The sequence below is a fragment of the Equus caballus genome, chromosome 5 (genome assembly GCF_041296265.1).
Source record: "Equus caballus isolate H_3958 breed thoroughbred chromosome 5, TB-T2T, whole genome shotgun sequence".
NCBI lineage: Eukaryota > Metazoa > Chordata > Mammalia > Perissodactyla > Equidae > Equus > Equus caballus.
In genome coordinates this window covers 31,736,609-31,752,597 of record NC_091688.1, presented here as the reverse complement: position 1 = coordinate 31,752,597, position 15,989 = coordinate 31,736,609, and the positions used below count along the sequence as shown (strand labels likewise).

Sequence of the window (15,989 nt, the reverse complement as noted above, 5' to 3'; positions counted from 1 at the left end):
CCTTCTTACTGATCTTTTGATGATTTTTCTTGAGTTGTAAGAGTTAGTTTATCTCCAGGAAATGCCCAACAAGAGTACTGAGACATCTTCAGGAGCAATGATGATGCTGAGATAGATGACTTTTGTCTAGGTTCATCTCTGTGAAGTGGAGGGAATGGAAAAATTCAAAGACAAAGATTTTGCCCTAGATGTCAGTGCCAACCAGCCTGTCCTGGTGGCCGTGAAAATGCTCCGAGCAGATGCCAACAAGAATGCCAGGTCTGTGGTCTGCATTTTGAATTTTCCTTTATGTATTTCATCCTCAGGATCAGGAACACTCCTGGAAACTTCTGAGCAATTTTTTCTTTTGAGATCGGAAGGTCTGTGAGCTGCCTCGCATTTTCATTGTTATGCTTTATTTTTCTGATGGGTCATCTTTGTTCTCCATCTTTCTCAAACACAAATGTACATTTCCCACTGTATTTGCTACATATTTACTTCCTACCCCACTTTTCACAGCACTGTACTTTCCAACATACACAACAGTCTGAATGTGTACTTCAATCATTATGTACAGACATACTCCTGAATGTCATTACCTCCTCTTGGCAAACTTTTGAAAATCATGCACATCTTTCTTGCTAAGTCTCCTCCATTCTTCTTTTTTTCCCATTTCTGTTTACTTTCTCATCCCTTTTTTTCTCTTTTATGCTTCTTTTCTTCTGTGTCCAGCAAGCCCCAAAATGAGAAGCTACCTCTACTCGGAAAAGTATCCATGGACCTCAAAGCAAAAGGATCCACAGTCCTTTAGCAGTTTTCCAAACTGGCTAATTGCATAAATTGCAGTTTCCAGCCATACTTCGTTGTCTGACAGCCTTTCATTACAGTAATGGTGAGTTAATCCTCACCCAGAGAGGCATGCTGATTGCAAGCTGGTGGATGTGTCTCAGAGAAATCTGCACATCTGGGTAACAAATGCATGTTCCCATTTGTGTTGGCCTGATTTGTCTCATTGATATTCAAAGTGAGAGAAAGTTTGTTATCCCTATTCCTGAAATTATTGTAAATTTCAAGAAATGTCGTAGGGTTCCATTAAAAGTCTTGCAACTGGCAGGATGTGGAATGAAGAAGACAGAAATACAAGGGAATGGAACTGTGGAGGTTTTGGAATTTTAACTGAGAATTTCGATCTTAAGGATACTAGTATGAATGAAAAGTGACATCCTCTGGTTCCCCTAGAGAGATGGTGTATTCCTAATATTAATTTTAGCACATGATTGGAGAAAGTGGTAAGGAGAAAGAAGAACCACAGGATATGACAAAGTCTTTACCCATTGTTTTGGTTGGTGAGGTTTGGTGTCCCTCCACCTGTGCCCACTTCAATTTAACAGTTGTGGGTGGCCTAGACTCTGGGCCCTGCCAAGCCATGGAAACCTCCGGTTTGGGATAGAAGGGAGAATGAAAGAGGGGAGGTGTTGCATCAGGACTACACTTATTTCAAGGGTTTTATATTGACATGCTATGACTTGCAGTCCAGGATTCCTAGAAAGCTCACAGAAGACTTATAACTGATCTGCTCCAACAGTTGTGAGAATGTGGGCTACTGGTCTCACTAATTCAAATAATGTTACTGGGAAGGTTACAGCCCACTTTGTGACTCAAGGGTGCCTGTCACCATTTACTCAAACAGATACTAGTCTTGGTCAAGTGAGTACATCTTTTGAAATAACCCCCCACTGCCACCAAGACCTTTAAACTGCTCTGCTTTGAACAGGCTACTAAATGTATTTGCAACTGGCTGCTGGTGTACCCTGTATTAAGAAAAAGCCAGTATGAGAAAATAAAGAATTATCAAATAAACCAGAGGGTGATTATTCACTTTCTCAAAAGTTTCTTCACTTTCTTAATAGAATGACTCCACGGCTTTTTAAAAAGTTAAATACCCCAGCACACTTAAGATGTGATTTCCAGAATGAAAAGTTTCATTCCACAGAGTACTTTTCAGCAGCATATATTTGATTCAGCAAATAGTCATCATTTTCTATGTGGCAGGTCTTTTGCTGGATACTAGGGATACAAACGTGAATAAGCCATGGTTCACGTTCTCAAAGATTGCAGTTGAGTAAGGGTGCATCATATTCCAGGATGACTAGAATGAGACAGTTTCCAAGTGCCAATTCTCTACCCTCTCAAAGCCTGTCCAAAGGGAAACAAGACGTGGTGTCATGGGTAGGACTAGACTTTGCTGTGTCTTCTTCCTCCTCTTGATTCTAATTCTTGCAACCTCTGGGTTTATCTATGTCTGTGTCCTCCAAAGGAATGATTTTCTTAAGGAGATAAAGATCATGTCCCGGCTCAAGGACCCAAACATCATCCGTCTTCTAGCTGTGTGCATCACCGATGATCCTCTGTGCATGATCACTGAGTACATGGAGAATGGAGATCTCAATCAGTTTCTTTCCCGCCATGAGCCTCCCAGTTCTTCCTCCAGCAATGTACCCACAGTCAGGTAAATAAGCCAGGTGTTCCTTCTCTTCCTTGTGTTCATGAGATTAACCTGGGGGATGAAGATGGGGAGTGGTGAAGCTTAAGGTTCATCAATGTTCTGGGATGGTGGGCGAGGATAGCGTGCAGGGAATAATGGAGTGACTGCACTTTGAGGGAAAACAAAGGGATTCATGAAGAATAGAGAAGGGATGTTGAGATTTAAACCCCAGTTCGTTAGCATCAACTTCAGATGTGTACCTTTCATGGCTTCCTTTTTCCATAGGTTACTTTCCTTCTTGTTTCATATTTCCTCAGTTATGCCAACCTGAAGTTTATGGCTACCCAGATTGCCTCTGGCATGAAGTACCTTTCCTCTCTTAATTTTGTCCACCGAGACCTGGCTACACGAAACTGCCTAGTGGGTAAGAACTATACCATCAAGATAGCTGACTTCGGAATGAGCAGAAACCTGTACAGTGGTGACTACTACCGGATCCAGGGCCGGGCAGTGCTCCCTATCCGCTGGATGTCTTGGGAGAGCATCTTACTGGTGAGTTCCCAGCGTTTGTAAGCCCTACCCTAGCAACTGACATGTAGGCAGGGGTGCGTGGTACGTAGGGTCAGCATTCCTTGCCCTGTGTAGGGGAATGGGGATAACTCTAGATTATAAAAATCTAACCTGGGGGCTGGTCCCATGGCTGAGTGCTTGAGTTCGCACGCTCCACATCCTCAGCCCGGGGTATTGCCGGTTCAGATCCTGGGTGCGGGCCTAGCATCGCTCATCAGGCCATGCTGAGGTAGCATCCCACATAGCAGAACTGGAAGGACCTGCAACTAGAATGTACAGCTATGTACTGGGGGATTTTGGAGAGAAGAAGGAGAAAAAAAAAATCTAACCTGCTCTTGTTGTGCACAGGTTATACTGATTTTCTCTTCTTTTCCTTACTTAAACAGGGCAAATTCACTACAGCAAGTGATGTTTGGGCCTTTGGGGTGACTCTGTGGGAGACTTTCACCTTTTGCCAGGAGCAGCCTTATTCCCAGCTGTCAGATGAACAGGTCATCGAGAATACTGGAGAGTTCTTCCGAGACCAAGGGAGGCAGGTGAGACCTGTTGGGGATGGATGGATGTGGACTTGGATGCCTTTGGAGGAGAGAGAAAGGAAGGTTTTGACTTAGCAGGATAGGCCTGAGCTGGAAGATTGGTTACCTGGATGAGTCTTTGGTTGCTAACTATCCAGATAATGTGAAAGGCCAAGGTCCTCCTCGGGCATCATATACTCTGCTTTATCCATGTGTCAACCCGCTGATCATTGGAGGGCATGAGGGGGTCACGTCACAGATACCAACTCAAAGATACCAGGAAATAAAATCCTATCTCTCATGTTTGATCCATTTCTTAATCTAGGCTGTGTGGGTTGTCTGGGTTGAAAAACATAAGAACAAAAACGTAAGTTTAAAAGTGAATAAGAGATTTATTAGCATTGGTTAAAAATTTAGCAATGTTTCTAGACTTATATGCCTAGAGATGATCAGGTGCATCCTGGACTTACTGCTCCTGGAAGGCTCCTCTGGGCCCAGCTGTTGTGGCCCCGCAGAGCTCAGGCAAACCTGGGTTTCCAAGCTGACAAAGGCGCCAGTTCCCAGCCAAGATACTCTAAGATTTTTTTGTCTGGCTCAGTTTTTTTTGTTTTGTTTTGTTTTTAAAGATTGGCACCTAGGCTAACAACTGTTGCCAATCTTCTTTTTTTGTTTTCTGCTTTATCTCCCCAAACCCCCCGTACACAGTTGTATATCTTAGTTGCAGGTCCTTCTAGTTGTGGGATGTGGGACGCCGCCTCAGCGTGGCCTGACGAGTGGTGCCATGCCTGCGCGCAGGATCTGAACGCTGGGCTGCCGCAGCGGAGCGGGCGAACTTGACCACTCGGCCACGGAGCCGGCCCCTGGCGCAGTTTTTAAAGTTCCTTTGAGATGTGGGATTTGAGGCTTGCTGACGTGGCTGGAGCAGTGAACCTCTGCAAAGTGGCCTGGCTGCAGCACATCCTGGGAGTGTGGTATCTCAAGCAGGAAAATAAAAGTTGGGGAGAGGGCGAAGGCTGTTGCAGAAAGTAAAAAGTGGATCTTCTGTGGCTTAAATAGATCCAAGCAAGCAAAAGATAAGGGAATGACAAAGGATAATGCAATACGCAGTTTGAAAACAAGAGGGAGGGGTTCTGGAATTTAATTTTATCTGGATTCTCTGTAGATATTTTGGTATTAGGGTATCTAAATTATCTTGGTTGTGAGGTAATTGCTTTCTACCATGGCAAAAGGCAAACTTACTCCTGTGTGCATGAGATAAATGAGTGGACCAAGGAAAAATGTCGTTTTTTTCTTCTGGACTAATACATCGTGGGCACCAGGTGGACCTACGGGAAGTCCTATGGCCAATTAAAGCTGGTGCTTGGAAGTCTATGACAATAATTTCAATAATTAAAAAATATACTTGACATTTTTGTTTTCAACTTATCTTTATAAACTGTGAAGAATTCCCAGATAGTACTTTTCTTCAAAGTTCATGGTCTAGATGGAATTAAATAATTAAAAGTTAAATACAGTTTTAAAAGTCTATGTTTTTAATGTTAAGAAAGGTAATGAAATTTCACACATATGATAATTATTATGAAACATAACTTTGATTGTTTGCTAAGTTTATACAATTTTGAAAAGGGAAACCCTAAGAATTTAAATTATTTATTATGTCATTTTTATTAACATTTGTTGGCTCAAAACAGATATAATGTTTTTTCTAAAGTTATTTAGAAAAATAACTTTTCTAGGGTGTTAACACCCCAGAAAAGGCTTAACAGTTTTAAGTTTCACCAGTAGTATATGAGAGTGCCTGTTATCCTGTATCCTTATTAATATTAGTGATATATATTTTTTAATGCTTGGGATTTTGTAGCCATAGTCATTTGTAACATACTGAGTTAGGCTTGTCAGATCTCATCCAATATTCCAACAGGAGTCGCAGTTATTTGCCTTTTTATTTGTTAATTAAGAGCCGATGGCAGAAAGCTCCTTGACATTGGTCTTGGTGATGATTTTCTGGATTTGAGACCAAAAGGAAAGGCAACCAAAGCAAAAAGAAACAAATGGGACTACATCAAACTAAAAAGCTCCCGAACAGCAAAGGAAACCATCAGCAAAATGAAAAGGCAACCTACCAAATGAGAGAAAATATTTGCAAATCATATATCTGATAAGGGACTCACAAAATCAATAGCAAAAAACTAAATAATCCAATTTAAAAATGTGAGGAGAACCTGAATATTTTTCCAATTAAAATGGCAGTAAGTACATCAAAAAGTGCTCAATATCACTAATCATTAGAGAAATACAAATCAAAACTGCAATGAGATATCACTTCACATCTATTAGAATGGTTATTATCAAAAAGACAAGAAATCACAAGTGTTGGCAAGGATGTGGAGAAAAGGGAACCCTTGTGCACTGTTGGTGGGAACGTAAATTGGTGCAGCTAATATGGAAAACAGTATGAAGGTCCTTAAAAAATTTAAAAATAGAACTACTATATGATCCAGCAATTCTACTCCTGGGTATTTGTCCGAAGGAAATGAAAACACTAACTTAAAAAGATATATGCACCCTATGTTCATTGCAGCATTATTTACAATAGCCAAGGCATGGAAGCAACCTAAGTGCCCATCAGTGGATGAATAGATAAAGAAAATGTGGTGGATATGTGTGTGTGTGTGTATATATATATATATAGTGGTATATATATAAAAATAATATATGTATTATACATATAAATGTGGTGTATATATATATATATATATACACATATATACAGTGAAATATTATTCATCCATGATAAAGGAAGAAATCTTGCCATTTGTGACAGCATGGATGGAACTTGAGGGCATTATGCTAAGTGAAATAAGTCAGACAGAGAAAGACGAATACCATATGATCTCACTTATATGTGGAATCTGAAAAAAAAAAAACTCATAGAACAGGTTAATGGTTGCCAGAGGTGGGGTGGGGGGTGGGGGAGTGGGCAAAGTGGGTGAAGGTGGTCAAAAGGTACAAATTTCTAATTATAAAATAAGTAAGTCCAGGGGATCTAATGTACAACACGCTGACTGTAGCTAATAATGCTATCTTGTATGTTTAAAAGGTGCTAAGAGAGTACATCTTAAAAGTTCTCATCACAAGAAAAAAATTCTGTAATTTTTTTGTGTGGTTATGACTGTTAACTAGACTTATTGTGGTGTATACAAATAAATCATTGTGTTACACACTTGAAACTAACATGATGTTATATGTCAATTATATTTCAACAAAAAAAATAGTTGATAGGCAGAGGGAATAAGTAGACTCTGGGTAAAGAAGAGCTCCTGTGATGTATGATATAGGCTGGGATGATATGCGAGAAGGCAGGGCAGGAGGAAGTGGTTAATGATTAACCAGCTGCAGACGGACCTATGGTTCAAAGAGCTTGGGAAATTTAGGTATGGTTAAGGAATGTGTCAATATACCAGGATGTTCAAAAACATAGGTAAGGAGATGATAGCAATAGATTACAAGCAAGCAGAAGATGGCCTGGGGGGTCAATAGAGTGGCGTCTTGCAGGTGGAAGTAGTCAGTAACTGATGCTTTGGGAATAGTGCCAAATACAGCCATAGGGTGGAATGCAGGGCTGTAGAGAGGGTAAATGCACAGGTGTTGGTGAACAATGTAAAGAAGAAATCCAATCTTCTCTACCTGGGGCCAATACAGGGGAGAGGGAGCACAGAGGACATTATGGTTAGAAGTTACATGGATACACCCTACATTCCAGTTTCTTCTTCTGGCTAAGATTTTACTCCAATGGAAAAGCTGAGGCAACTAACATACTTTCTGCCCCTGCTGTGGCTGGCTCAACCAAGATAAACCTCCACATGAGTGGGCCATGAATGGAGGATCTGTGTTCTAACCACGTCCTTTCCAGTCTGAGATATCATTTTGCTTCAGTTTCATCTTTTACATGATAGTGGGCACCATGGAATGGCCCATCAGGAAATCCTCCTCCAGAGAACTGGAAAAGACAAAGGAAATGGGCAAGGGACCAATCTGATTTAGAATTCTCATGAGTAGGAAGAATAGATACCATGCCCATTTCAGTTATCAAGTTCAAGAAAGTGGGGAGTGGGCAGTCAAAGTGTGGGGCAAATACTCTTCCTTTTCTCTCCTTCTTCTTAATATTCTCTTTTTTTGTTCATTTTTGTTTCCAAAGACTTACCTCCCCCAGCCTGCCATCTGCCCTGACTCTGTGTATAAGCTGATGCTCAGCTGCTGGAGAAGGGACACCAAGCACCGTCCCTCGTTCCAGGAAATCCACCTTCTGCTCCTTCAACAAGTGGATGAATGATGCTGTCAATGCCTGGCGACATTCTGATGGCCCAGGTCCTCCTCGCAAGACCTACCACTCATGCATGCCTAAGCCACTCCATCTGGACGTTGAATGGGCCTGAGAGAGAGAGGCTTGTTTGCTTTCACCTCTCTCTGACCCTTGTCTCCCTCCACTCCACTCCCTCACTGTCTACCCTCAACCCATATATACATTTTTTTTTTTACATTAAAGAACTAAAAAAGAAAAAAAAAAGCCTAGGGCAGATAAAATCTAGTAAAGGAATCTTACTTGATATACCAAATTGTTGGATAAGGAAGGCTAGATAATTTAGATAATTTATAAAGGTTAAATATGCTTGTGTTTATAAATGTGCAGATTCTACAATATTTTTTTTCTGTGTCACCTTTTAAAAAATATTTTCAGAAAGAAAAACTTGAAGAATACTATTTTCTTGGGAAACATGAGATTAGGCTTAGGGAAAACCCTTGGTAAGTGTGGAGAATCTGATGAAATGGTATTGAGTAACTAATCACAGATGGGTTAGTTTCTTAGTTTGGCTTCTGGACATGTCCCATACTCTGCATTTCCCTCTCCTGTCAAAGGAGATGATCCATGCTTGAAAAACCCCAGCTTCTCGGAATGGATGTTTTGTTCATTCATGGGCAGGGGTCAGGGTTGAGGTCTACATGCATGGGAAATACGGAGGATGTGCATAGGAAAGAAAGTCTACAGCAAGGCAGTATGAAGGGGAATTGTCATTTGCAAAGAAAAAGTACCTCATGAACAGAAGGATTCTTGAAGAGAGAATGGGCACGGGAAAAGAGGCCTATGGAGGACAGGTATCCGGTGTGCTATTCTTTTCTGCAGTGGGTCCTCCTCTTTATCTTGTTCAGACATTGTTCAGACATCTTCCAGCTCTTTTAATGGATGAATCACCTACGGGACCTGTGGGCTGGGGGTTGAATTTCTCAGGCATTAATATCTGAAGGCTGTGTACAATAAGGAATAGATCTGTCCTGAGTGTTCCTGAAGGGTTGACCTAAGACCAATGAGGGGAAGTTACAGGGAGATTATTTCCACTCATTAGGGAAAACACAGCCAGAGGCAGAACATACAAGGAGGAGTGGGCTGCCTCCAGAGGTGGGGAGTCCTTTGTCACTGAAGAGGTTCAGATCTAGGCTGAAGAACTAGGCAAGAAACATGTAGGCTTTCAAACACAAGATAAATGGTTGTGTGAGATGATATTTCATGTCCTTCTACCCCAAGTCCTTGAGAGGTGCAGGGTGAGCATGAACGAGAAGTCATCAGGTGCTACTGCTTAGCATACACACTCTTGCCTTGGAGGTAGTATGACCAGCAGAAAAAAAGGCACGAGGCTCTGGTTTCAGAATTCACGGAAACTGATACTCAGTCAACTAAGAGTTCCCTCAGAGCAGATTCTGAGCTTTCACACTCCACAAATGCTCAGATATAGTGGGAAGAAGGAAAAGGGAATCCTCAATTCCCGCTGAGGAGAATCAAGACCAGATTACAGAGTAAGCTTCCCAAGCTTAGAAGAAATAGTCTTAGCCCCTTGGGTCTGCTCTGTTGCCCTCCCCCAGCCCACCTTCTACGCAGTCCCTCAGGAACTGGAGTGTTCCCCCGCTTCAGCCTTCAGCACGGCTCCAGGCCACAGCAGAAGCATAAATCCCAAATCCCCAAGATTCATTTTGCAGGTCATCTTCCTTCTCCTAGCAAATACCCTTTCCCCATCGTTGTTCTGTGACTCTGGTGTCTTGTCTCTTCCAGGACGAACTTTGGAGGGATGGTTGGTTTGGGAGTCAGGAGAGCATTGTTTTGGGAGCTTTGATCTTATTCCTGCCCCAAGCCAAGTGTGTCATCTTGGACAAGTCACTTTGCCTCTCTGTACTTGTGTTTCCTTATCTGTAAAATGAGGAAATTGGATTAGATGTCTGGAAGTCTCTTCCAGTTCTGATATGTTCAGTGCTCCCTGGATAATTTGATGTACAATTGACATGAACTCCATTACCTGGTCATCTCCTGCCCTGAAAATTGTGGTCAGCAAAAGGGATCATGAGGGGAAGTTACTATAATAGTAGTAACAGTAACACCTGCTAATCGTACAGTTCTTTAAAGTTTACCACAAGTTTCCACATCCATTATCTATTAGGTAGGTACAGAGCCAGACATGTTGTCTTATACCTTGGGACGTGTCACACTCTGCTTTCAGAATCAGTGCTAACTTTATGTATTATTCAAAGTTCTCTAGAGAAACAGAACTAATAGGATATATATATATCTCCTATTATATATATATATACATATATATACATATAATTTATTATAAGGAATTGGCTCACACAATTACGGAAGCTAAGAAGTCCCACGATCTGCCATTTGCAAGCTGGAGGTCCAGGACAGCTGGTGGCGGTGCAGTTCTGAGAACCGGAGGCCAGTGGCATATGTCCCAGTCAAGGGCAAGAGAAGACTGATGTTCTAGCTCAAGCAGTCATGCAGAGAGAGCGAATTCCCCCTTCCTCTGTTTTTTCCTTCTATTCAGGACCTCAGTGGATTTGATGATGCCCACCCACATTGGAGGCCAATCTGCTTTCATCAGTCCACTGACTCAAATGCTAATTTCATCCAAAACCCCCCTCATAAACACACCCAGAAATAACGTTTAATCTGGGCCTTCTGTACCCCAGTCAGGTTGACACAGGAAATTAATCATCACACTTCAATAGAACTAAAGGGACTTGAAATCAGGGCCTGCAGCCTATTCCCCTTTATCCACATGTCTCTGGTAGGGCTCCTTCCAGACCATGCTGTGACTTCTTATGTGGCAAGAGAAATTAATATCATTTCCCTTTCCTTTGCCTAACATCTCTGCACTTACTTCTTTCTACAATTCTGTCCTCAATTCGTTGCATTTCATGATCCCATATAAAAAAGTCATATTTAAAATTGACTTAGTGTGTCTGGATTTTCCTGGCCTTCAGTCAGAGAAGTAATCTGTTTCAGGTGGCTGGCAAATTTGTATTATCACGTAGAGTTATCCTTTTCTGGGATGAGGAAGGCTCTGTTTTCTGGCACTGAGACTTATATCAGACACAGGTTTAACTTCCAGCCTTGTCATACCCACAGAGCTTAGCAGCATAAATCTAAGAGATGCGACAGAGTCCATGGTGAAGATTTAGCACATAGAATTTAAAAGTAGCTCGAATCTAAATGAGAAGAATGAAGCTAGGAATTACTTAGGAAAGGAGATAGGAAAAGGGATGAGAAACTGTGAGGCCTTGTTACCTCTGTAGTGTTATCCTCTCCATGATGTATGTGAAATATTTTATATCCAGATTGTGGTTTTGCATTGTCAGATTTGAATTTATACTCTTGCTAGTTAATGTGTTGATAGCTAGGTCCAAATCTTGATGTGCTGTCCAGACACATATGTACTCAAAAAGATTTGGAGGGGAAAGAGGCACCCGAGGGAGAAATGTGATTTTAATGCTGTGGAAAGAATACTTGCAAGTGTACAAGACAGTATAACAAAAAGCACTGTATGGAAGTGGAGTCAAAAATGAATAAACGAATGTGCATGTGACTGAACGGGGAGGCCACTGGGGGCTCGAAAGAAGGCTACATAAAAGAGGTAATGGAGAATGCTCCAGAAGGGATGGGGGAAGGTCAGGGCAAGCAAGGTAGAAACAGGTGTGCTGCAGAGAATACATTCTGAAGCATGAAAGCAAATCTCTCTGAAGAGAGACCTGAGAGAAGGCAGAAAAAGTAAGTGTCTTGAAGATAAAAGATAAATATGTATGGAGAAAGAAGGCATTCTAGGTAATAGAGGTTATAAAAATATTTATTAAAAAATGAAAAGTCAGGTGCAGTGTATGAAATGGAAAGGAGCTTTTCAGGGTTTAAAGAACAGGGACGTCCATGATGAACATAAAAACACACCAGCAACCATCAGGGAATGACCTTTTCATTTCAGAGGGAGTGAGGGTCGGCGGCAGTTTGAGCACCTGTGGATTCTAGATAGGCCACTTCAAGTGCTGGGGTTTAATGCTGGTCAGAAGAAAGCAACTCTTTGCCTGAACTGCTTTTGGAAACTCCAAAGAGCTGCTTTGGAAATAAAGACCTAGAGATGGGGAATTTATGGTAGTTCACGGATCTCTGTGTTTCTGTCTTTTGCTTCTGTTAATGAAATCCATTTAAAATAATGCTCATCGTTGCTGTGCCCAGAAAGGCCACAGGGAAACTGAAACAATAGGCTTAAGTTAGACTAGACTAAACCTTGTTTGATATCTGCACAAAGAGGTATGTGCCATGTTGGAACCATGTGTTTTTCTAGTCTCATCCAGGCTTCCCACAAGAAAGCCATGATGTGGGGCTAAGCCATGTGTTTTGAGTAAAAGGAGACAAGAAGGGGAGTGTCTGAGAGAGGGAAAGAGATGAAGATGTTCCAAGGAAATATTCTAAAACAGAACCGCATCTGTTTTGCCCAAAACTACAAAAAATGAAGAAAATTACAGTTAATACTTAGATTACCCCCAATATATGGCTATTAAGTCTTTGATCCTAAATTGAATTTATAGAACTGCCACCTTTGTCTTTTTAGTAAGAACTCTGACCTCTGGCAGTGCATATGGTAGGTCCCTAAATGTTTCTGGAAGTTGCAGACCTCGATCTACACTAGGAAATCCTTCCGAATTGAAATTTAACATTTTTATAGAGGCAGATTAATGTCTTTTCCACTTGGTAAATGTCTTGGAATGCTGAATTGTTAGGGAAAGAGACTGGAATGGTGATTCGATTTCTGGCATTTGAGTTCTCTGCTACAATTAGCTGCATTGCTTGGCGGCAGACATGTGGTGGCTAATTGTTTAGTGGCTGTATCCTTTTTTTTAAACTTGTTATTTAGAAACAGTTTAAGACTCACAGGAAGTTGCAAAAACAGTACAGAATGGACTTACCCTAACACAGAGCTTTCCCCATTGATATCTTATATAACCAGTGTCCGTTTTCAAAAACAGAAAATTGACATTGGTCTAATACTATTAACTAAACTACAGCCCTTACTCAGATTTCACCAGTTGTTCACACGTATTTATTTCATTTCTGAATACTTTGAACCCATGCTGATTTGTAACCCGTTCTTACTTGGACACAGTGGGAAAGACACTATCTGGATACAATACTACAAAATTCTAAAGAGAATATAACAAATTAATCTGTTCTTTTATCAACATACAATATCCTGCCTAGAGTGCATCCACATTTCCTGACTAGTTTGGCTGCTTAGCATCTAGAACAAGCCAACAGCAGCTTAGAAGTGTTCAGCAACACAAAAGATAGTAAGACCTGCCCATAGCTTGCTGGCTAGAGAATCAGGTATAGAAGGATATTCTAGATGATTCCTGGAGTCCCTATAAATAAGTAGGATTTGTAATGATGGCAAGGAGAGGACTTTAGGGAAAACTAGTATTTTGGTCAACAGCTAGGTGGCACTTAGTTAATGGCAGCAGAGATAGTTTGTGGAAGGAATAGAGTATCATGGTATAGACCCCTAATGTGTGATAAAACACTATTTTCAGAATAGTAGAGAAATTTCATTTGCCTAAATGTCTGTTCTTAAATGGAATAACAACCACATGGGACCAAATTCAATGCAAACATAGCAGCAACCTGGGGGGAAGTAGAAAGTCTGGTTTCTTGAATCATGATTTAGAGTTTTGTGATGGCATTTTTAAGCTGCCCTACTTAAGGGTCATGAGATTATAACTGTGTTCACACTGCATACCCCATATCCTAGCACAGAGTGAGCACTCAATAAATATTTGCTGAATGTTCTTTTTTGGATGAATAAAAGATGGACACAGAAACTTGTCCTCCACCAGAACTGGGGTGAATTTAGGGAAAATTGCTTTGCTGTGAGGTAGAGGAGGTTTATTTTTGAATGAGGAAAGAGAAAAGGTGTCCAGGCTTGTACCTGGGAAGTACATCCTTCATTCATATATTTTCTGACGGTGAAATTGAGCTATGGAAATACCTTATTCTTTGGGGTATGTGGACAGCAATGCGAGGCAGTTTTCTAAAGGCTACCCCATCAAGAATAGGCACCAGACTCTGGCCTCAAACCCAGCCCATTTGAAATAAGCTTTTTAGTTTCTCCTCCGGACACCTTATCAACAAGTTCACAGGCCTCTAGAGGAGGAGGATCGGAGTCCCAGACTATCCTATGCTTACCCACATCCACAACTGCATGTAAAGGAAGAATTTGCAGAGAGACTCAAGGGAAAGCACAATGGGATAAAGCAATCACTTTGAATAAAAAATTGTTCTCTTGAAAAGAGGCTTAGAAATAATTGAAAGTTGGGAGAATTCCTGCAAACACACCAACAGTTTGTAATCTAGCCTATTCATTTTATGTCCTTTGCTATTCATTGATATTGCTATTCTTCTGCCCTGTTGTCTGGTAACTTTCTGAGGACTGGATTTCTGAAGCAATGTGATGCATTCTTCCTATGAGGAGGAAACATCTGGGCCTCATTCTGCAGGCTTGGGAGGATGATGTGTCTTGTCAAGGGGTAAATAGCAAACTGATTTAATTTCTGCTTAAAACTATCATAGTCATTCCAAAATAGAATGCGTAAAAGTTCTCTGTATTAGAAAAAGAAATGAGATACCAATTGTATATTTTCTTTTCTTTATTTATTCTCTGTAAGTCTGTCAGATGATAAATTGTAAATAACAATGATTAAAGAAATATGCTACTGATGGATCCTTCTTTCTGTGTAAACAGCACAGTTCTGGACTTGTTACCCTCACTCCTTACACTCTTATATCCTTTTTAGAGAAGCGGTGGGGTGTGGGGACAGAGCTGAGGGTGTGTGGTGTGGACACCAGTTTGTTGAGGATATCCAGCAAAGGGTTATTTACATGGGCCACGCACATATTAGTTGACTGTTTATTGGAAGAAAAGCATCATGGTCTCCAGCATACCAAACACACTAGAGATTGAGATTTTCTCAGTCACATTAGTCCAGTGCTAGGGAATCCAGTCCAGAATTAAATGGGGATCCTTTATTGTGGTTGTTACAAAGTTGTCTTGTTTGATACACAAAAATCTCTTCTAAATCAAAATACGGCCTGTCTCAAGACTGCCCACACATTCAAAAAGCAAAAAAACCCACTATGAACAACCAGAATACAGACTCAGCCTTGATAATAGAGATTAGGATGATGCCATCCAAAACAACATGTTTCTTACTTCCCCTGAAGAATACCTTATACTTTTAATTTTCTGAGTAATATGAACGTATTTTTTCATTGGAGGTCATGTTAGATAAGGGAATGGATCTAAATCATTCATGAATGTGCACTCATGAATGCACACTCTGTCCCCCAGAGGGTCTGGTTTGATTCCAGGACCAAAGTGCATGGATTCAAGTAAGTGTGTGGTGGGAGTGGGGTTGGGGATGAAGGAGAAAAAAACAGAAACAGGGACGGCAGAGATGTTCCAACAAGTACAACTCCACTGTCAACACCTATTGCCAAGGTTTAAAGGTAGGTATGAGTGATATAGATGTGTCCATGGGTGATACAGCATAGACGTATATATTATGCAAATATCTGAATATATAATTTGTTAATAAGGACAGAGATTATGTCTCCTCTTTTATGTTTTAACTAACAACTTGGAGTACTCTATATTTTGTTAAGTGTTGAGGACTCACAAACTGATTTATCTCCATTTATAATTTTATTTTGTATTCAAAAAAGAAGTGTACACAATTATAATATCTTCTGGTCCTTAGGTCCTACAGAACAATAACTTCTTGCGTAGGCAACATATGACCTCTTACTATCTAAGGAAATGGGTAAAATCCTACTCTCAAAGTAGTTTTGGGCCAAGCTGGATGTATAGCGATTTGAAGAGAAAATGGATGAAAGATACCCACGAGGAAAGCTACATGGCCTCATTGGCAGCTGTTCTTTTGCCCCTGTTTGCAAATCAGAGGCAAGTAAGTTCTGGAGAGGTTTATTAGGATCCAGACTAGAGCTCTCTTATGGAGGGTAAAGATACTCTTACTCTTCTACCTAAGGGCTGTTTCAGGCACCATAA

At 40.9% G+C, this 15,989-nt stretch overlaps 1 protein-coding gene across 9 annotated transcripts in view; it reads left to right on the top strand.

The window, feature by feature from the left end:
* DDR2 (discoidin domain receptor tyrosine kinase 2) overlaps nt 1-8,116 on the top strand; it is a 152,791-nt gene extending 144,675 nt beyond the window's left edge. For 8 of the 9 annotated variants that reach the window (XM_070266811.1, XM_070266808.1, XM_023640813.2 and 5 more), the window contains 5 exons: nt 131-258; nt 2,297-2,488; nt 2,782-3,016; nt 3,421-3,570; nt 7,748-8,116. In XM_070266811.1, coding sequence (XP_070122912.1) covers nt 131-258; nt 2,297-2,488; nt 2,782-3,016; nt 3,421-3,570; nt 7,748-7,882 — 840 coding nt within the window. In that variant the 3' untranslated portion in view covers nt 7,883-8,116. Of the gene's footprint in view, nt 1-130; nt 259-711; nt 872-2,296; nt 2,489-2,781; nt 3,017-3,420; nt 3,571-7,747 lie in introns of all 9 variants that reach the window. The other variant, XR_011438609.1, reaches the window with a different exon arrangement.
* The last annotated feature ends 7,873 nt before the right edge of the window (nt 8,117-15,989 follow it).